Source organism: Bos mutus, chromosome 23 (genome assembly GCF_027580195.1).
Source record: "Bos mutus isolate GX-2022 chromosome 23, NWIPB_WYAK_1.1, whole genome shotgun sequence".
In the NCBI taxonomy this organism is placed as follows: Eukaryota; Metazoa; Chordata; class Mammalia; order Artiodactyla; family Bovidae; genus Bos; species Bos mutus.
This window is the reverse complement of record NC_091639.1, coordinates 23,415,776-23,435,038: the sequence shown is the minus strand read 5'-3', so window position 1 is coordinate 23,435,038 and position 19,263 is coordinate 23,415,776. Positions and strand designations below refer to the sequence as shown.

Genomic DNA, 19,263 nt, shown 5'->3' with positions numbered 1-19,263 from the left:
CCTCTCAGCTTTCTCTTCTGGAAAAGCCTTTCATGAAATCGTGAACTATAAAAAGGAGTGGAGCGGGATGCAGGGAAGAACTCAAGGGAACTAAAGGGGGCGGGCGAGCTTAAGGGGATACCGGCGGTCGGGGGTCTCTAGGCGACGAAAATGAAAGGCTAGGCTTACATTCACGCTTTTGGCTGCTGTGACCTCGGCTGTGCGCCCCTGGGTACGGCCGGGTGCGCACTGATGGCGCGCACAGGCAGCTCGGGCCGGGGGCGGGGGGTGGGGGGCGGTCGATCGACAGGGTCCGCCCCGCGAGCTGGGGCTCCGCCTCCGCCTGTCCTCTAGTCCCGGTACGGCTGCTTCCGGGCTCTGCGGCTCCGGGCGGCTTCGCAAGGCCGAGGCCCCGACGCTGGGCCCGGGAGGGGCTGCATCGCCTGGACGCCTGGACGCCAGGCTCCCCAGGCAGGCGCGCGCTTTGCCTCGCTCCCGGGATCTCCCAGGACATCTCCGGCCTGACCTTGCGAAGACTGAATCTCAGCTGCGGGCTGGGGTGCCAGTGGGGCCACTTTATAGGAATCACAGCCCTCTGAATCAAAGCAGGAACGTTGCTGGCTGGAGTTTGCCGGATACCTCACCCCCCACTCACTTAACAGGAGACTTCTTTCTGAGCTGCCTTAGGGCAGCAGTTAGGACTCTCCTGGTAGGTCGGGAGCACCTAGGATCCGTGGCCACCTTCCTTCCTCCCTTTTTGGATGGAGAACCGCCTCCCCAGTTTCTGGGGCACCTTGGGGCGTGGCCTTGGTGAGTGAAACTTGGGGTGCTGCCTGCTGGGAAAGAAACCTGGAAAACAGGGAGGACACTGTGACGGTGTCCCACGCTTTGTCAGATTCGTAGACTTTTGGAATCGTGTGTGTGTAGTGGGGTGGTGGTGAATGGATTTGAATGTGCCTTTCTTTACCTTAAAACTGAAACGGAAACAAGCCGCTTCAGGCTGCATGACCATCCTGGGAAGAGGAGAGCCACTCCTGAGTTCAGAGTAGGACTCTCCAAGCAGATACCTGTTCTTCTGAGCCTAAACACACTCTGGTTTCTGAGGAAATCCTCAGTCCCCCCATCCAAGAGCCTAAGCCGTGCCAGGAAGCAGCCCCAGAATTGGGGGGCTCATTGCACACCCCAGCCATGTTCCTCCGACGCCTTGGTGGCTGGCTCCCTCGCCCCTGGGGCCGCCGGAAGTCGACAAGACCTGACCTGCCCACCCCAGAACCCAGACGGATGGACAGCTCCTCTGAGAATTCAGGGAGTGACTGGGACAGTGCCCCAGAAACCATGGGAGATCTGGGGTCTCCCAAGACCCAGGACTCAGGTGCACAGAGGAGCTCTGGGGCTGCTCCAGAACCAAGCAGGGAGGCCCAAGTTGAGCAATTGGGGTACAAAAGAATGGATTCTCTGAAGTGGGAGAAGACTGCTTCCAGCACCCAAGAGTCTGGGAGACCAGAGGCTGGGGAGACCATTCCCAAACTAGGACAGGATCCTGTGGACTCAGATGGCACCGGGAAACGTGGATGGTCCCCTGAAGAGGAATTGAGCCCCTCAGTGGCTGAAGCCCCGGGAGAAGCCTGGCCGGCGTCAGAAGCTGCTAGGCTGGTTGCGGGGGGATACAGTTGGGGGAGCAGGGGCTCCCCACCAGTATCTGGGTGACCCAGAGGAGTGTCTGCAGATCTCCACCAACCTGACCCTGCACCTGCTGGAGCTGCTGGCCTCAGCCCTGCTGGGGCTCTGCTCAAGGCCCTTGCGGGCAGCCTTGGATGCGCTGGGCCTGCGTGGACCGCTGGGCCTCTGGCTGCATGGGCTGCTGTCCTTTCTGGCTGCTCTGCATGGACTCCATGCCGTGCTGAGCCTACTGACCGCTCACCCCCTGCACTTTGCCTGCCTCTTTGGTCTTCTACAGGCCCTGGTGCTGGCTGTCAGCCTCCGGGAGCCCAGTGGGGATGAGGAGGCCACTGACTTGGAGGGTGAGAAGTTAGGGAGGGAGGGGGAGGAGCAGAAGGGAGACCCAGGCAAGGGGCTGTGACCAAGGGGTATGGTGTGACCCAGGGTCCCACCCTCAGTGGGGTGGGAGCAAGGATGAAGATAGTGTGGGAGGTATGATCCAAATTGTAAGCACAGGGACCTCAGGGATGGGGCAGAAACCCCAGAGTATGAGGGCACAGAGCCGCCTCCACACACAGGAGAGCTGTTCAGGGTGTCTGTGTTTATGGACAGTGGGGGCCTCGCCCTTGAATTCACCAGCTGTTGTTAATTTTTGCTTTTACATTTTTCCACTTTTTTTCTTCCACCTCCACTTTTTAAAAAAAAAAAAAAAAAAAAAAAAAAAGTGTGGTGGTGAGAATAAAGACTGAAGTGTCCTCTCTACCTTTTAAAACTCTCCAGGGGTGGAGAAAACCAGTCAGGACAGACAGACCTCTGGGTGGGGTAAGAGGGTGGTTGAGAAACTTGGGGGATCCCTTGGATCCTGGGATCTGCACCATCTGGGGAAGAGCAACACTCCTAGGTGGGTGGATTAGGGGTCTGGATGGGGTTCCCACAGGTGATGGGGAGCCTGAAGGGAGGACCTGAGGATTCCTAGGAGCCAGGGGGAGTGGGGCTGGGTGCAGGCAGTGTTGGCAGGACGGCCAGCTCAGAGGGGCTGGCAGCTCACAGGCAGCATGGGGAGCCCTAGAGTTTGCAGACCCCACTAGGGGGTTGGGTTTGCTCACTCAGCAATAAATAACTGTGTCACACCAAATGCTAAATATACCACTACAAAGTGAGAGTTAGCACCGTTCAGTGTCCTTCCTGACGCCGTCCATCTGGGGGTTAAGGTGGGAGAAGGTTCAGGGGGAGGACTGAAATGAGAGGAGCAGGACTGATATTGGAATACAAACCCCTAAATGAGACGAGGATTGGAAAATCATCTTTATTACTTTTGAAAGAGAGTTGGGAGTCTCCAGCTTCTCCTCTCACCATACAAGTTCCCACTGTATCCATCTGGGGGGCATAGGTGAGGCCACAGGTCAGTTACTGGACAGCTCACAGGCGTCTGGTGGGAGGAGAGAGAAAGGAGGCTGGACAGGAGGGAGACCCAGGGAGAGAGGCAAGGCTCATGGCAATGGGATGAGGCAGAATGCAGTCTCTCATGCCCCCATGTCAGAGAAGGGGTCTCTGAGGTCTTTTTTTCCCTGCAGACCTCTGACAATCTGCCCCCTGTCTGACCTTCTGCCCCCTTTATCCACTGCAATAGCCCAGAGTCCATCCTGGCTCCCTCTGGTACCATTAGTCTGTGACACAAATGGAAGTGTCAACATAGCCAGTGTGATGATGTCAGCCTTTGGCCATGCCCCCTGGTGACATCACTTGAGTCCCTTTCATCCAGCTCTCACAGAAGACTTGGTAAGTCCTAGTTGTCTTCCATAAGACTTTACCCCCTCACCTTGATTCCTGGGAGTCAGTAAGAAGGCCTTAAAGTCCAGGCAGGAGGTCAGGGACTGGAATTCCTCCACACACTTCTCAGGAGGGTGGGGTGAGCGATCTGGAAAGGGAGGGCCAGGCTCATCAAAGCCCCTGCTTCTCAGCACATCCCTTGGTGAGGACCTCAGGGAAGCAGCCAGCCCTTCCTGGGATGATGTCACAGAACCCAGAGAAAGGGACTCTATTGCCTCCTCCCAACCCCCATCTCCCCACCTCCCCTCTTTTTCCCCAGATCTTGCCTGGCCTCCCCACACTCACTGTAGAGGAGGAAGCGCTGGTAACCCTGGCCTGTCTCTTTCAGCATGATTCCACCTGGGCATGCACTGGAGAAGAGCTTGGTCTTCATGTCAGGGCGGCCTGTCACGGTTGCGGGGGAAAGTGTGAGGACAGAGATGCAGAAGCAAGCAAGCCCAGGGGGCCTAAGGAGAGTGAGGGCTGGAGAAAACCAACCTTCGGTTCTGAGATCTGTGCTCCCATCAGACAGGTGGTAGATCCATTTCCGGGGCACGCAAAGCCCGTTTTTCCTGCAGAAGTGGTGGTGGCAAGGAGGAGAAACAGTGACACTTCAACCACTCAGTACCAGCCTCTATTCCATCTTACTCTTTCTGGAAGCCTGGGTCCCCTTGGGTTTCAAGCTACGAAGGGATGGTTAGGTCCATCCATCTCTCTCCAGAGGGAAACTAACAAAGCTATTGAACTCAAGTGGGCCAAGAATAATGGGTATGCCAAAGAGCCCAGCTCTTTGTGGGCGGGTGCTCACACTTTAGGCAGAGACCGCACGTACTGGTGCCTCTGCCTTCTCACCACTCACGTGCGGATGGTCGCTCGAAGCTGGAGCTGCATGGGGGCAGAGCCCACAGCCATGTTGAAGACAATGTTGTCCACAGGGTCAAAAGTCGCCAACTCCTCCTTGGTGGGAGCTGCCCCTGCGATAAAGTACCACTGGCCCAGGTGGGGCTCTGGGAACTGGAGAGACAAGGAAGGGAGCAGAAGAAGGTGGGTCTCACTACAGAATCCAACCTCTTCATCAGTCAGAATGACAATACTTAGGAATGAGGGTGTTGGCTGCCTTTTTCCAGCTAAAGACTGGATCCATGACAAGGAGTCATTAAATGACTTTTCCTCTTTGCTCCTCTTCAGTAAACCCCACTCTCCAGTTCTACATGTCTTCAAATTGATGGCCATAGTACTTATATATATTTTTTACTTATTGCTTTCATCATCACAACACTCACACCCTTTCTTCCTTCCAGTGTGGCTTTCTGGTCATGCTGGGCCTCTTACCCTAGTCCATCAGAGCCCCCCACCCCCAACTCAGCAGCTTCCCATCTGCTCAGTGCATACCTCTTTCCCATCCACTCCTTCAGTTGTCAGTTGGCTGTGCTCAGGGCACTGGTAGATGGAGTTAAGGAGAATGCCACAGAGGTAGAGAAGAGCTGCCCAAATGTGGTGGAACATCTTCAGGCTGGAGGGAGCTGGTGCTCTGCGTGGAGTGGCTGGTGCCTTAACTGCTGTCCCCAACTCGCTGCTCAGTATAGTCTGCTTCCAGCCCCCTTGCCTCGACCCTTGACCCTTTCACCCGCTAATGAGTAACTTCAATCTTGTTTTCCAACCCAACCATGGATTACTTACAGTGTTCAGGACTTCCTCCCCCTCTTCGAAATGCAACCACTCTACAGTACATCCTGGCACCTCCAGGGTCTCCCAGGAGTTAAGACAGCTGAGACCTCCAGGTGATCTTTCAAACCCTATCTGAGCTGGGGTATCTGCTGTGCTGTGCAGCACTGAAGAGAGATGGATTGATTCTACCAGTCACTCACTCACTGAGCAAACTGTTTTTGAGTTCCAGTTGTTTGTCAGGAACTGGCTAAGCCTTGGGAACATAAAAGTAAGACATAGTCCCTGGCCTTGAAGCAATCAGTCTGAGAACTAGCTGTGTAAACAAATCATTGCAATACCACCTGGTAAGTGCTTTACAACAGGTATGTACCAGGTGCTGAAGTATGTGGATGGGAGGCTTTCTCTCTGAAGTTGTTCACTGGAGAAACTATGTACACCCTTCAGAAAAGTCTGCTGACACACGAGTTCATTCGCTTAATGTTTTTTACTGCAAGAAGCTACAGAATCTAGTTGTTAAAGAGTATATACAGTGGTGTCAAGCAGGGTGGGTCCAAACCCTTACTTTGGACAGTTTTATTAATCTTGCCTGTTTTCTCATGTATAAAATGAGCAAATCATCAATCTTATAGGATTAAAAGAGCTAAGACATATAAAGCCCTTAGCAAAGGCCTGCACATAAATCCAAAGTAAATATTCCCTATAATTAATAAGTAATGTATGTAAAGCACTTATTAGTCTCTCGTGGGTATTATGTTCTCAAGTAATAGGAGGTAGGCAAAGAATTGTCAAGAGGCAGTCATTGGGTAGTGCCAAGAAGATGGGACTTCCTTTATGGATTATTTATAACCCACAGGCTGCCATAAAGATTTGTTCTGAGAGGTGAGGCTTGCTCTGGGCTTGCAATTTAGCTAAAAAAATAAAATCTGGGTGATGAATAGCTGAGGGTTCATTATATTTAAAAAAAAAACTAAAATGCAAACTATTAGGGCAGTAAAATAGAAGTGCTTGACCCAAGGGAGTCTGGTAGGCCTGGATTTGTCAGTTCTGCCACTTACATTCACCTATAAAAGGGATATAATAGATGTTGAAAGGCTATTAAATGTGACAGTATGTGAAACCCTCAGCAAACTGGTTGGCACCAACTAGGGGCTCACTATACAGATGCTTATTAAAACTTTTAGTACAGGGACTTAAGTATAAGCTGCAAATCCCAGAAAGGACAGGCACCGGAGGCAGATACACCGGCAACAACGGGTTTGGCCGGAGCAGTGGCAGCACTGCGGGGCCCAGGCCCTTGCCCGAGGGGCGGGGGGAGAAGAGGGCAGAGGGACGGTACCTCTACCGGACCTTCCGCCTGTAGAAGCCCTTAGGCGGCCCTCTCAATCCCCCAGGGTCTTGTGTTTCATTCCAGTCTGACCCCATTTGTTTCCAATTCCCAAACTCGGAGTCGTCCTTTTTAAGACAAAAGTCCTGAAAAGTCCTAAATCCTTGGCTTCTCCAAAACATGGCGTGTCCCCTCGGCTGCACACCGCCGGGGAAGAACATGGCGCCACAAAACGCCCACCGGGCAAAACCGAGGTCAGGCCCAACGACGCCACCGCACGTAAATCAGCTCGAGAACCACCTCCAACCGCCTATGGAAAGGGTGACTTCCGGAGGCGCCGAAGGAGTGGCTCAGCGAGGACGATGGTAAGAGAAGACAGAATTCTAGGTGGCCTGGACAGTGCCGCCTCAAATTCTCTGCCGACCAAGACTTCAGCATAGATTAGCGAGGCACAATCCCCAGTCTCCAGACTCCAAGATCCACACAACTGCTCAAAGCCTCTCGAGGCAGTCGAAGAGTCCCATCTCGTAGAGGTTTTTTCAGGCACTTACAGCGGCCACCACTACCCCCTATTGCTTAAGCGCGCGCAGGGGAGAACTGAACAGCGCCAGCTGGGGTGGGAGGTGCCTAAGTGTGCACGCATGCGTAGTAGGACGCACGCAGGCGCAGTACGGTCCCCCGGGCGACGGCGGTGGCGGCGGCTCTTCGGGGTGCTCGGCTCCCTCCCATCTAGGCCGGCCCCGGCCCGTCTCGCCGCCAGGAACTCACTATTTGGGGCCGCGGACTTTCTGGAAAAGCCCCACAAAAGTAAAGCTTTGGGGCCTGGGGGGAGCCGGAAGTACCGCCTCACGATCCCCAAAGACTATCGGGGAAACGGAAGTGGCCGTCGGTGGCAGGTTGGGGGAGACCGGAAGTGACGGTACTGTGGGGAAGTCGGGGGCGGAGCTGGGTGGTAGGGTGTGTGTGTGTGTGTGTTTGGAGTGTGTGTGTGTTTGGATGTGTGTATGTGTTTGGAGTGTGTTAGTTGTGCCTATCTGCTAGAGCACCGAGGGTACGTGGAAGAGGGAGACAGCTCGCCTATCTGGCCCCCCGTGAGTGTTCGTCATTTCGGGTCTCTAGTGACTTAAGCGGGTTCGATGGGCGTGGCGTGGCGCGCGTGCGCGAAACCACTTTCTCCGCAGAGTCTGGCGCGACCCTCGCTCTTTGGTTGTCCCCGGGGTTTGCCGACTTCTCGAGCCCTTGTCCTACCGTGACCGGTGATGACACCGGTCTCGTGTTTCCTTCTTTCCCGTCTTCCTAGCTCTACTGGCCCTCCCTTACCATGATTGGCGTCGTTGAGCCCCTCCCACCTGCCGCCCTCCAGCTCCCCGTGCCGTCGATCTCTTACCCTTTGTGTTTCTCTCCCCGTGCCCCGGAGTCAGAAGGGGGATGGGGGCGGGTGTGAGTGTGTGTGCTCGTGTGGGAGAAACTCTTTAGGTATGGGGCGGAGTCTCGGGCAGGGGAGGCTTCCGGGTATATAAAAATCTGCTCTAGGCGACAGCGGGCCTTCTCCTAACATTCTTCCTTAGAGAGCTGTCGGCCATGGAGCCCAATGATAGTACCAGTACCACTATGGAGGAACCTGACAGCCTGGAGGTGCTGGTGAAGACCCTGGACTCTCAAACCCGGACCTTTATTGTGGGGGCCCAGGTGAGACCCCAGTACTTCTGGGAGACACTCATTAACTCTTCCTCTTACAGGTTCTTTGTACTGAAAGAAGAGCCTGATATTATGGTTTTCAAATTTTCTCTCATTGATTCTTTTGTTCATGTTGTATCCAGAACATTTTCTGATGTTTTCTCTTTGGCTTTTGTTGGGTGAGGTAGATTTTCTTTGCTTTCCTCCGCCCGATAAAACTCAATGCAGAGGGAAAGAAAGAAGGAGGAATCTTTATGCCAACATGATAGATGAGCCCCAGCCCAAAGGGACAGATATGGCTCCTGCTTTTGGGAAGGCAAACAGAACACTAGGACCTAAAGTAGAAGAGTGTCTTAAAAACTGATGAGGTCTATGCTGTGTTTTTGAAGGATAGAAGTCGGATCCAATAATGCTCGTAATGTAGGTAGATCCTTAGTAGACAAAATTATAAGGAGGTTGATCCATAGTTTTAACACATTGTTACGTGTATTTAATGAGACTGTGCAGGCTTTTGTGGTTAGGTGTTTGTAAACAGCTGGGTACTTCTCACAAGTCAGTTGTCTAGTTAGGAAAAATATTTTTCTGATTTTGCCCCTTTTTCTTCTTGCTTGAGTCTGCCTTCCTTAACCTGGTTCTCTACCACATCTTCTTTGTCATTGCTTTTATTTTTAAGATTACAGTGTTGTATCATTTTGTGTTTGTGGAGGGGTCACCGGTATCTCTAGGCACACACATTCCTTTTGGAGACAGGCAGAGAAGGAGAGAAGAGAATGTCAGTTGGTGTTTTTGCTCTTCAGCCCTGTAGTTTTCTCCTGGGCCTATACCTGAAGTTCCTTACGTTTATTGTATGTATTTTGACAAGTGTTGCCCTAGTTCAGGGTTTTGCTCAATAATTACCTCACAATTAAGACAGATGGGTAGTAATTTTAGGATGGGGTGGTTTTTACCCCTTACAAGTCAGCTGTCCCTTTTCTGTCCTTTTTCTTCCATTCCCTGATTCCTTGTCATGTTTCTTCTTCCCTATAGATGAACGTAAAGGAGTTCAAGGAGCATATTGCTGCTTCTGTTAGCATCCCGTCTGAGAAACAACGGCTTATCTACCAGGGACGAGTTCTGCAGGATGATAAGAAGCTCCAAGAATACAGTAAGAGGGTGGGGGAGGCAGAGCAGAGCTTGAGGCTGCTGTCCAGAGCAGTGAGCTGAGGCTATGGGTTTACCCGATCATGTGATATTTTGGTGTGTATCTTTTTTCTGCAGATGTTGGGGGAAAGGTTATTCACCTTGTGGAACGGGCTCCTCCTCAGACTCAGCTCCCTTCTGGAGCATCTTCTGGAACAGGGTCCACCTCAGCCACCCATGGTGGGGGACCCACGCCTGGTACTCGGGGGCCTGGGGCCTCTGTTCATGACCGGAATGCCAACAGCTATGTCATGGTTGGAACCTTCAATCTTCCCGTAAGCTTGTGTTCCTCATGGGAGGGTTTTTGTGGGAGCAGTTTTCGTTGTGGTAGCAGCCAAGAGTTCATAAGAGAGTTGTCAGTCTTTAGAAGGGCTTTGGTGGGCCCTCTGGTCTGGTAATGGCCTCTGTCTTTGAGGAGCTAGAGGGGTTGGGCTCCAGAAAATCAGTTGGAAGTGTGGGGGCCTTAGTATTTGGCTTCTCCCAGAACAACTTCCCTTACCCTTTCCCCAGAGTGACGGCTCTGCTGTGGATGTTCACATCAACATGGAACAGGCCCCGATTCAGGTATCATGGGGCCTGGGAGGGTCAAGGAAGGGGATCTGGGAGAAGGAGGCCACGAAGTGGGGGGTGGGTCTGGCTGAGGAGATGGGGCTGGGTCCTGGTTTAGTAGGTAATGGAGCTCGTGGCTTTATCTCCAACCTACCCTGATTTTCCTTCTTTCATTATAGAGTGAGCCCCGAGTGCGGCTGGTGATGGCTCAGCATATGATCAGGGATATACAGACCTTACTCTCCCGGATGGAGGTGAGTGGGCAAGGCTGGCCACTGTCTGCCTGTCTCACTCCATCTTTCCTACCCCTTTTGTCTTAGCCTAGGGATGAGGGCATGATTGGTCACATCCACTGGGTTCTCCCCTCTTAATCTAATCTCTTTTCTGCAGTGTTTTTTCTTTTGGGCAGAAAAAGTATCTTTCGTTTGAGGCTGTCCTGTCCCTGCTGATTCTCTTTGCAATTAAAGAAGGATTCCTTGCCTTCCTGTTCCTTGGTTATCATATTTGATGCTGGGATGGCTTAGCTTCATTGGTTTGTATTTGCAGCCAGGGTCCTTTCCTTCTTTTCTCTTGGAGGTTAGGAAACCGCAATCCCTAGTTTTGTTAATAGTTTATTTGTAAGTATCATAGGTGTTTGTCACAGATCTAATTTGTGTACGTTTTAGGGAGTCAGAGATTCAGATGCAGAGCCCTGCCTTCGGGGCGCCTAGTTAGTGCCCCTTCTCCACTCAGTCTGCTCTGACCTGAGTAATCTGCTGCAGTCTCACGTTGCCTTTGTTGTCCTGACTCTTCCCCCGCTTCAGTGCCGAGGAGGGGCCCAAGCCCAGCACAGTCAGCCGCCACCCCAGATGCCAACGGTTGCCCCGGAGCCAGTGGCCTTGACCTCCCAAACGTCAGAACCGGTTGAAAGTGAAGTGCCTCCTCGGGAGCCCATGGAGGCGGAAGAAGTGGAGGAGCGTGCCCCTGCCCAGAGCCCGGAGCTCACCCCTTCTGGCCCAGCCCCAGCGGGCCCAGCATCTGCCCCAGAGACAAATGCACCCAAGTGAGAGAGGGAGGGCACCTTTTGGGGTGGGGGTGGGTTGGGGATTCTAAGTGAAGTGTAAGGACCAGGAAAAGGTCTGATGAGAGAGAGAAGATTGTTCAGAGGTGGTGCTTGTGGAGTTAGTGTTGAGGGGCAGGGAGGGGCTCTGGAGTAGGTAAATGAGATTGAGACTGGCCACTGAGCCAGAGGCACTGCCCTCCTTCGGGTTAGGAAATCCACATGGTGCTCCCGGAGGTGGCAAGATTCTCTCCCCTGAGTACCCAGAGGCCCCATCTGGTTTTTAAGAGTTAGTGTTTTGCCATTGTAGGTACAGGATTGTGTGGTGGGAAGGGTGAAAGCAGTTTGTCTTTGCTTGTCCTTCCCCCTTGGGTGAGGTTAAAGAACAGAGGTTCTGTTAGTCCTTGGGGGGGTCAGGGGGGTTGGGCTGGGGCTCTGGGAGGCCAAGGAGAAGTGGGGCATGGGTGGCAAGGGCAGGAATCTGAAGGAAGCCTTGGCTCACGGCCGCTTTGGGTTTTGTCCACAGCCACCCTTCGCCTGCAGAGTACGTCGAGGTGCTTCAGGAGCTGCAGCGGCTTGAGAGCCGCCTCCAGCCCTTCCTGCAGCGCTACTATGAGGTTTTGGGCGCTGCTGCCACCACGGACTATAACAACAATGTGAGCCCACCCACCCCCTCACCTCCAGCACCCCCAGATGGAGCAGGGCGAACTGTAGATCACTTCCCCTGCCCTGCGCCCCAAAAGATGTCATCTTCTCCAGAGCTGCTTCTCTTTAGATTAGGAAGGAAGTGATCGTTTCCTCCTTGGTAGGGAAGCGGGATCTTTTCCTCCTCGACATCTTTATGGTGTTCACTGTCTTCACACTTTTATGATCCCTAAATGAGTTACTTAGGAAGTTTATAAAGTAAGGGAGATTAGCAGGTGATAGCTTACTGATTCACTGTAGGGTTTATTATCAAAGGAAGCTATTTGTGTGTATAAACTAGAGCTTACTTGCAAAGATTTGATGTATACAGAAGCTTCAGAGGATGTACCTGAAGACATAGCCTCACTTGCTCAGTCGTGTCTAACTTTTTGCAACCCAGTGGCCTGTAGCTTGCCAGAGTCCTCTGTCCATGGGATTTTCCAGGAGAGAATACTGGAGTGGGTTGCCATTTCCTTCTTCAAAAGACAAAGAGGATGTGATAATGTCAAGAAGGCATTACTTTTTAATAAGGTGGATCCTAGTCTAATGCTTTCTGCCTTTCTGTGTTTGGCCCCGGGGAGTACAGCAAGAGGGCCGTGAGGAGGACCAGCGCTTGATCAACTTGGTGGGGGAGAGCCTGCGGCTGCTGGGCAACACCTTTGTGGCGCTATCCGACCTGCGTTGCAATCTGGCCTGTGCGCCCCCTCGTCATCTGCACGTGGTCCGGCCCATGTCTCACTACACCACCCCCATGGTGCTCCAGCAGGCGGCCATCCCCATCCAGGTGGATGAGGGGAGCCTGGATGCGGGCAGATGGGGGGCTGTTGATGGAGTGATCCATTGTAGCTGTTGGGCTCCAAGGAGGTTGGGAGGGGAGCAGACTTTGCAAACATGGTGACCCAGGATGGAGGAGACTTTAGAAGTGTATCATGGGGTGCTCTGGGTTAGGCTCTTGTATTTTTCTCACGTTTGCCCCGTCATCTCTGTCGTCCAGATCAATGTGGGGACCACTGTGACCATGACGGGGAATGGGACACGGCCCCCCCCGACTCCAAGTGCGGAGGCACCTCCCGCTGGTGCTGGGCAGGCCTCGTCCGTGGCCCCCTCTTCTACCGCCGTTGAGTCTTCGAATGAGGGGGCTTCCCCACCAGGGCCAGCTCCCCCACCGACCACCAGCCACCCGAGGGTCATCCGGATTTCCCACCAGAGCGTGGAACCCGTGGTCATGATGCACATGAACATCCAAGGTGAGCTGGGAACAGCCGCTGGCAGAGCAGAGCAGCGCAAGGAGGGGTCTGGGGTTGGTGCTGAGATGTAGGGATGCCAGGGTGGGAAAGGAGAGGCTAGGGCTGGTGGTGGTGGCTGAGGGCACAGAGCACAGTCTCTTTAAGTTGGCGTGTGTGGGGAGGGGCAGGAAGAACGGCCTGTCCTCCAAAGAGTTGTGTGCGTGGTGAAGGGAGCGTCTCCTCCCCATCTGGATGGAGTGAAAGGCCATTTTTCTGGTCGGGAGAGTGGAGGCCTGAAGCATGCTGATCTTGGGAGGATCCAGTTAGACCTTGGCCCTGCCTGTCTCAGAGCCACTGTCTCTGTCTCCTTGCCCAGATTCTGGCACACAGCCTGGTGGAGTTCCGAGTGCTCCCACTGGCCCCCTAGGACCCCCTGGTCATGGCCAGACCCTGGGTAAGAGTGAGGGCATCAGAGCAGGCTGAGCTCTGGGTAGAGAAGGGGTAGGGCCGAGTGGGTGGGTTGAAGGGGGTCCAGGGTCAAGGTTACATCAGACCCACCCCCCAGGCTCCACCCTCATCCAGCTGCCCTCCCTGCCCCCTGAGTTCATGCACGCCGTCGCCCACCAGATCACTCATGAGGCCATGGTGGCAGCTGTTGCCTCCGCGGCCGCAGGTAACAACCTGAAAGGGGAAGCCTGGGAGGGGGCCCCGGTCCACGGTGGTGGGTGTCATCTGCTGGCCTGCTTGGACTGGGCCCTCAGCCCTCTTCGGTCTCTCCCCTCTGCCACCCACAGGACAGCAGGTGCCAGGCTTCCCGACAGCTCCCACCCGGCTGGTGATTGCCCGGCCCACCCCTCCACAGGCTCGGCCTTCCCATCCTGGGGGGCCCCCAGTCTCAGGGGCTCTGGTGAGTTAGGGGTAGGGGAGTCCCATCGGGGAAGAGTGTGGGGAGAAACTCCTGTGGTGGGACATGGAGAGGCCAAGTCTGAAAGCCTGCTCTTGTCCTCTCCCCTCAGCCGGGCGCTGGTTTGGGTACCAACGCCTCTTTAGCCCAGATGGTGAGCGGCCTCGTGGGGCAGCTTCTTATGCAGCCTGTCCTTGTGGGTGAGTCCGTGTCCTTCTCCACCTCAGATGGAAGCAGTTTCCCAGTTCTCTCCACCAGAATGGAGATGCTGTGGGGTCTTGTTTTCCTTGAGCTTTCAGCTGTCTTCTTTTGTTCTCTGTAGCTCAGGGGACCCCAGGAATGGCTCCATCTCCAGCCCCTGCCACTGCGTCAGCCAGTTCTGGCACCACCAACACGGCTACCACAGCTGGCCCTGCCCCCGGGGGGCCCGCCCAGCCTCCGCCCCCTCAAGCCTCCACCTCTGATCTTCAGTTCTCTCAGCTCCTGGGGAACCTGCTGGGGCCTGCTGGGCCAGGAACTGGAGGGCCTGGTATGGCTTCTCCCACCATTACTGTGGCGATGCCTGGTGTACCCGCCTTTCTCCAGGGCATGACGGACTTCTTGCAGGTGAGTGGCTGGCTGACTCTCCGTTTCAGCCTTCCTCTTCCTGAGCCCAGCCAGGTACTGGGTGTCTTGTTGCCACTGGGAAGGAACATTGGGAATTGATTGTCTCAGCACCCTCCATTTGGTAGATGAGGAAAACAGGCTGGGAGAGAGAAGCACAGTAATTGTGTCCCTGCTTTCATGAGCTAACCCGTTCAGAGGGTAACTGCTCAACCTGACTCAGCTTATGAGAAGCTGCCATGTGTATTCTGCTGTAAGGCGCAAAGACTGGAACAGAGGGCCATACCTTCCAGACCCCTGTGGATTTGTGCCTCCCCAGGGCCATTTTTGGGGCTTCCCTGGTAGCTCAGCTGGTAAAGAATCTGCCTGCAATGCAGGAGACCCCGGTTCGACTCCTGGGTCAGGAAGATCCCCTGAAGAAGGGATAGGCTACCCACTTTAGTATTCATGAGCTTCCCTGGTGGCTCAGCTGATAAAGAATCTGCCTGCAGTGCGGAAGACCTGGGTTCGATCCCTGGGTTGGGAAGATCCGCTGGAGGAGGGCATGGCAATCCACTCTAGTATTCTTGCCTGGAGAATCCCCTTGGACAGAGGAGCCTGGCAGGCTACAGTCGATGGGGTTGCAGGGTCGGACACGACTGACTGAGCAACTAAGCATAATGCCTTTCTATGTCCTCATTCTGATTTCACTCTTTGTTCTTTATTCCTTCTCTCTCGTGCAGGCAACACAAACAGCTGCTCCCCCTCCTCCGCCGCCTCCACCCCCACCGCCCCCTCCGGCCCCAGAGCAGCAGACAGCACCCCCACCGGGGTCCCCTTCTGGTGGCAGCGGGAGTCCTGGCAGCGTGGGTCCTGAAAGCCTGCCGTTGGAGTTCTTCACCTCAGTGGTGCAGGGTGTGCTGAGCTCGCTGCTGGGCTCCCTGGGGGCCCGGGCTGGCAGCAGTGAGAGCATCGCTGCTTTCATACAGCGCCTCAGTGGGTCCAGCAACATCTTTGAGCCCGGGGCCGATGGGGCTCTCGGTGAGCAGATAAGGGTGTCCTGCCTTGTCTAGGGATCGGGCAGCCAGGGGAGAGTTGGTGGCCTTTGTTGATGGTGGGATGAGGCTGATGGGCTGGAGGGCAGGCCAGGTGGTAAAGGCCACTGCTGACCTCAGTCCTTGTCTCTAGGATTCTTCGGGGCCCTGCTGTCTCTTCTGTGCCAGAACTTTTCCATGGTGGATGTGGTGATGCTGCTCCACGGGCATTTCCAGCCCCTGCAGCGGCTCCAGCCCCAGCTGCGGTCTTTCTTCCACCAGCACTACCTGGGTGGCCAGGAGCCCACACCTGGTAACATCCGGGTAAATGAAGACCTTGGGCCCAGAGTTCTCCATCTCACTTTTTGTTACTTATTTCTGACTTCGTTTACGCCTTGCCTAAAGCTGTGACTGCCCCAGCCGAAGCTCTGGGCTTGCTAGGGGAGGAGGGGGACATGTCTTGAGGGGTGGGGTTTGTTCTAACCTGTGCTATCTCCACCCGCCCGCAGACGGCAACCCACACGTTGATCACGGGGCTTGAAGAATATGTGCGGGAGAGTTTTGTGAGTATCCCTTTTCCAGCCGCTCCTTTCCTGACTGTGGTCAGGGTGGCTGTTGTTCCAGCTGCTGCTTCCCTGACTCCCAGTCTGTCTGGGTTTCTGATTTGGGGGTCTTCTTGTGTCTTCTCTCTCAGTCTTTGGTGCAAGTTCAGCCAGGTGTGGACATCATCCGAACAAACCTGGAATTTCTCCAAGAGCAATTTAACAGCATTGCTGCTCATGTGATGCACTGCACAGGTCAGGGGCTGGCTGAGCCAGAGTGAGGGGGCATGTTGGATGCTCAGGGCTGCCAGGTACCAGCATTCTGTCCTTCTGTGTTGCCCACAGACAGTGGATTTGGGGCCCGACTGCTGGAGCTGTGTAACCAGGGCCTGTTTGAATGCTTGGCCCTGAACCTGCACTGCTTGGGGGGACAGCAGATGGAGCTTGCTGCTGTCATCAATGGCCGAATTGTAAGCATTACTCAGTCCCAGATCCCCAGCCTTTTGCTTTTTCTCAGGTTTTGGTATCCTGCAATTTTTTTTCCTCCAAACTGCCCCCCTTTGTGCTTTGGTGCCTTTCAAAGGCCAGTTGAGGGTTTTGTGTTTCAAGTCTGCTTTCTTCCCCCAGCGTCGCATGTCTCGTGGAGTGAATCCGTCCTTGGTGAGCTGGCTGACCACTATGATGGGACTGAGGCTGCAGGTGGTACTGGAACACATGCCTGTAGGCCCTGATGCCATTCTCAGATACGTTCGCAGGGTTGGGGATCCCCCTCAGGTAAGAGGGTCCTCTTGGGCTGTGGGCTTAGGGGACTTGAGGGAACCAGAGAGATCTGAGAGGGCCTTTTGTGGTGGTCTCCTTCTCTGCCCCCTCTCACAGACACTTCCTGAGGAGCCAATGGAAGTTCAGGGATCAGAGAGAACTTCCCCTGAGCCTCAGGTACCAGGGAGAGGTTGAGGAGCCAGCTAACGTGGAGTGGAGGGCTGGGCGGAAGGGCTGGAGGCTGAGAAATCTGAAGCCTGGGTCTTCCCACTGTCTGACTCCCAGCGGGAGAATGCTTCCCCGGCCCCTGGAACTACAGCAGAAGAGGCCATGTCCCGAGGCCCACCTCCTGCTCCTGAGGGGGGCTCCCGAGACGAACAGGATGGAGCTTCCTCTGAGACAGAACCTTGGGCAGCTGCAGTCCCCCCAGTGAGTGTCAGGAGGGGATTGGTGGGTTAAGGCAGCTGAAGGCTGTGGCGATTGCTACTTTCTCATTATCCTTCCCTCCCCAGGAATGGGTCCCTATTATCCAGCAGGACATTCAGAGCCAGCGGAAAGTGAAACCGCAGCCCCCCCTGAGCGATGCCTACCTCAGTGGTATGCCTGCCAAGAGACGCAAGGTTGGTTTGCCTCTTTGCTGAGGATCCCTCTGTATCCGATTTCCCCTGTTGTGCTTAGAATCAAACTAGAGACAGGAATTCATCCTGGTTTTTAGTCCCCTCGTTTAATTGACAAGGAAACCCTTCTGGGACCTTTGCATTGCTGTTTGCCAGCAGTCTTGTCACCCCACAATTGCCCAAACCCTGTTTGACTAGGGCACATCTTTCTTAAGGCAGGCATCCTCTTGTGGACTAGGTGAGAATGCTGGATGGCTTGACCCATCCTCTCTCTCTTGCTTTGGAGACCAAGTCCAGCACATTCAAATGCCATTTTTGGCCAGAGACGGACAAAACTACACACGGACTGTCTCTGTTCTCTCCACTAGCATGGAGGCTCAGTGGTTGACTCATGCAGAGGGTGAGCTGGGTGGTGGCACTGGATCTGACCTTGATCCTCTTTTCCCTCTCAACCCCCTGTCCCCCAGACGATGCAGGGTGAGGGCCCCCAGCTGCTTCTCTCAGAGGCCGTGAGCCGGGCAGCTAAGGCAGCCGGAGCTCGGCCCCTGACGAGCCCCGAGAGCCTGAGCCGGGACCTGGAGGCACCAGAGGTTCAGGAGAGCTACAGGCAGCAGGTGCCCCCACCTTGAAGCAGCATAGGGATGGTCTAGTGGGAGGGGTTGGGCTAGGGTCCCTCTTCCCTGGATCCCTTCAGAGGTGAACTGGTGAGTCTGGGACTACCACTTGGTTTTACAATGTTTTCCTGGAGGCGTCTGGGAAGCCTCAGTGATGCTATTACTGGGTTCCTGGACAGTATACGGCTGGTGGGGAAAACGGTACCTCCTAAGGGATGGCTCATGTGCTTGCTGGGGTCTTAGGGTCTGCGCCTGTGCCACTCCAACCTCCTTTGCTTTCTCTAGCTCCGGGCTGACATACAAAAGCGACTGCAGGAAGACCCCAACTACAGCCCCCAGCGCTTCCCGAATGCCCACAGGGCCTTTGCTGATGATCCCTAGCTCCATGGCCCTCCATCATCAGGGGACCATTTCCCCCCCTTCTTCCTTTACAGTATTTAAGAAATAAAAAGTCAGATTTTCCTGGCTCTCTGTCTGTAAATTGTCATTAATTAGTCTAAATGCTTTAATTTTCTATGAAGTTGGTTTCATAATTTCCAGCAACCCAGCTATACTAGACAGCTTTTAACATTTTACCATGAACAGATGAGCAGTATCCTGTTGTAGAGTTGGCCATTTTCAAGGAATGCTTCAAAAGCAATGAAAGAAACCTGCTCAGGTGCATGCTAGGATAGGACTCTCAAAACAGTAAAAAAACCCCACTTAATTGCCAAGTAGCTGCAGACCTATATAAGTCTTGGCTTTACCAGCATGCAGTGGTACCAGGGTAACTCAGCCAACTTTGACTATGGTGGAACTGGTCTACCCAGTTCAAGGAGCCCACTGTTCACCCACTGTTCCTATCAGAGTCTGACTAAAAAGACACTTCTGGTTTGCAGACAGGACCAAAGTGATGTGTGGCTATGGGCTGTCCACTATTTCTTTTTAGAAGCAGTTGTCATGCCCCTCCTTTAGCTAGCTTGGTGCTGACAAACAAAACCTGGCAGAAACCTAGGGCCAAATCATAACCTTTGCAGCGTCTGCCAAGACCTCTGGAACGCTGGCTCAGGGACGTGAGAGGCCTGATGACTCAGAATATCTTGCTGGAGAAGCCATGTAAAGACACTGGTTGACAATCTAATGGCATTCTACTATCCAGATGTCCCACCATGGCCCCATATATGCAAGCAAAGCTCTATAGGACCGACCCAGCTGTCAGGTACAAACCAACCTCACTGGCACAAAAAAACAAAACCTAATTCCTGGCCCATGAAACTTCTAAGATAACACTTGTTTTGAGGTGATTAAAAGTGGTCACCGAGATAAAGTAACAAATATTTGCCTAACTGAAACCACTCTACAGATCACTTGGGCACTGAATATGACATAAGAGACTGCAACCAACCAACCCATCCCCCAAATCATTTGGAATTTTTTTT

General features: G+C 54.0%; 3 protein-coding genes across 15 annotated transcripts; 2 read left to right on the top strand and 1 right to left on the bottom strand.

The window, feature by feature from the left end:
* Nucleotides 1-268: 268 nt before the first annotated feature.
* C23H6orf47 (chromosome 23 C6orf47 homolog) lies at nucleotides 269-2,800 on the top strand. Its single transcript, XM_005904190.3, is given in 2 exon segments — nucleotides 269-1,595; nucleotides 1,597-2,800. Coding segments are annotated over 2 exon segments (891 nt in total). The 5' UTR covers nucleotides 269-1,167; the 3' UTR covers nucleotides 2,060-2,800.
* Nucleotides 2,801-2,930: 130 nt separating this feature from the next.
* On the bottom strand, nucleotides 2,931-7,915 carry APOM (apolipoprotein M). 3 transcript variants are annotated; one of them, XM_070361147.1, is made up of 7 exons: nucleotides 7,827-7,902; nucleotides 4,840-4,978; nucleotides 4,307-4,461; nucleotides 3,946-4,019; nucleotides 3,754-3,852; nucleotides 3,458-3,556; nucleotides 2,931-3,067 (listed from the first exon to the last, which is right to left on the bottom strand). In XM_070361147.1, the coding sequence occupies exons 2-7, from the start codon at nucleotides 4,951-4,953 to the stop codon at nucleotides 3,042-3,044; spliced, it is 567 nt and encodes a 188-aa protein (XP_070217248.1). In that variant the 5' UTR covers nucleotides 4,954-4,978; nucleotides 7,827-7,902; the 3' UTR covers nucleotides 2,931-3,041. The 3 variants fall into 3 exon arrangements, with proteins under 3 accessions (XP_070217248.1, XP_014336435.1, XP_070217249.1); XM_014480949.2 differs by lacking the exon at nucleotides 4,840-4,978 and having other exon boundaries at nucleotides 7,827-7,915; XM_070361148.1 differs by lacking the exons at nucleotides 4,840-4,978; nucleotides 7,827-7,902 and adding an exon at nucleotides 5,128-5,251.
* Nucleotides 7,094-18,312, top strand: BAG6 (BAG cochaperone 6). Of its 11 annotated transcripts, none has more exons than XM_070361134.1 (26): nucleotides 7,095-7,335; nucleotides 8,008-8,128; nucleotides 9,143-9,260; nucleotides 9,374-9,570; nucleotides 9,806-9,859; nucleotides 10,024-10,098; nucleotides 10,648-10,886; nucleotides 11,410-11,539; nucleotides 12,154-12,351; nucleotides 12,562-12,814; nucleotides 13,170-13,247; nucleotides 13,359-13,466; nucleotides 13,588-13,700; nucleotides 13,810-13,897; nucleotides 14,020-14,303; nucleotides 15,023-15,320; nucleotides 15,468-15,637; nucleotides 15,823-15,876; nucleotides 16,008-16,110; nucleotides 16,201-16,325; nucleotides 16,483-16,629; nucleotides 16,732-16,791; nucleotides 16,900-17,043; nucleotides 17,127-17,234; nucleotides 17,699-17,845; nucleotides 18,131-18,312. In XM_070361134.1, exons 2-26 carry the CDS (start codon nucleotides 8,021-8,023, stop codon nucleotides 18,224-18,226), a joined length of 3,495 nt encoding a protein of 1,164 aa, XP_070217235.1. In that variant the 5' UTR covers nucleotides 7,095-7,335; nucleotides 8,008-8,020; the 3' UTR covers nucleotides 18,227-18,312. The 11 variants fall into 11 exon arrangements, with proteins under 11 accessions (XP_070217239.1, XP_070217235.1, XP_070217232.1 ...); XM_070361131.1 differs by having other exon boundaries at nucleotides 7,095-7,358; XM_070361132.1 differs by lacking the exon at nucleotides 7,095-7,335 and adding an exon at nucleotides 7,367-7,530.
* Nucleotides 18,313-19,263: the final 951 nt, after the last annotated feature.

Excerpts from the sequence above, each read along its gene's own strand:
- APOM (XM_070361147.1), bottom strand. The coding sequence starts at position 4,953 with ATGTTCCACCACATTTGGGCAGCTCTTCTCTACCTCTGTGGCATTCTC. Across the intron at positions 4,462-4,839 it reads AAGGAGTGGATGGGAAAGAG|TTCCCAGAGCCCCACCTGGG; the intron begins GTATGCACTGAG and ends TTGTCTCTCCAG. Across the intron at positions 3,068-3,457 it reads ACTGACTCCCAGGAATCAAG|ACGCCTGTGAGCTGTCCAGT; the intron begins GTGAGGGGGTAA and ends TCCTCCCACCAG.
- BAG6 (XM_070361134.1), top strand. The coding sequence starts at position 8,021 with ATGGAGCCCAATGATAGTACCAGTACCACTATGGAGGAACCTGACAGC. Across the intron at positions 9,571-9,805 it reads TTGGAACCTTCAATCTTCCC|AGTGACGGCTCTGCTGTGGA; the intron begins GTAAGCTTGTGT and ends CCCTTTCCCCAG. Across the intron at positions 17,235-17,698 it reads TGCCTGCCAAGAGACGCAAG|ACGATGCAGGGTGAGGGCCC; the intron begins GTTGGTTTGCCT and ends CCTGTCCCCCAG.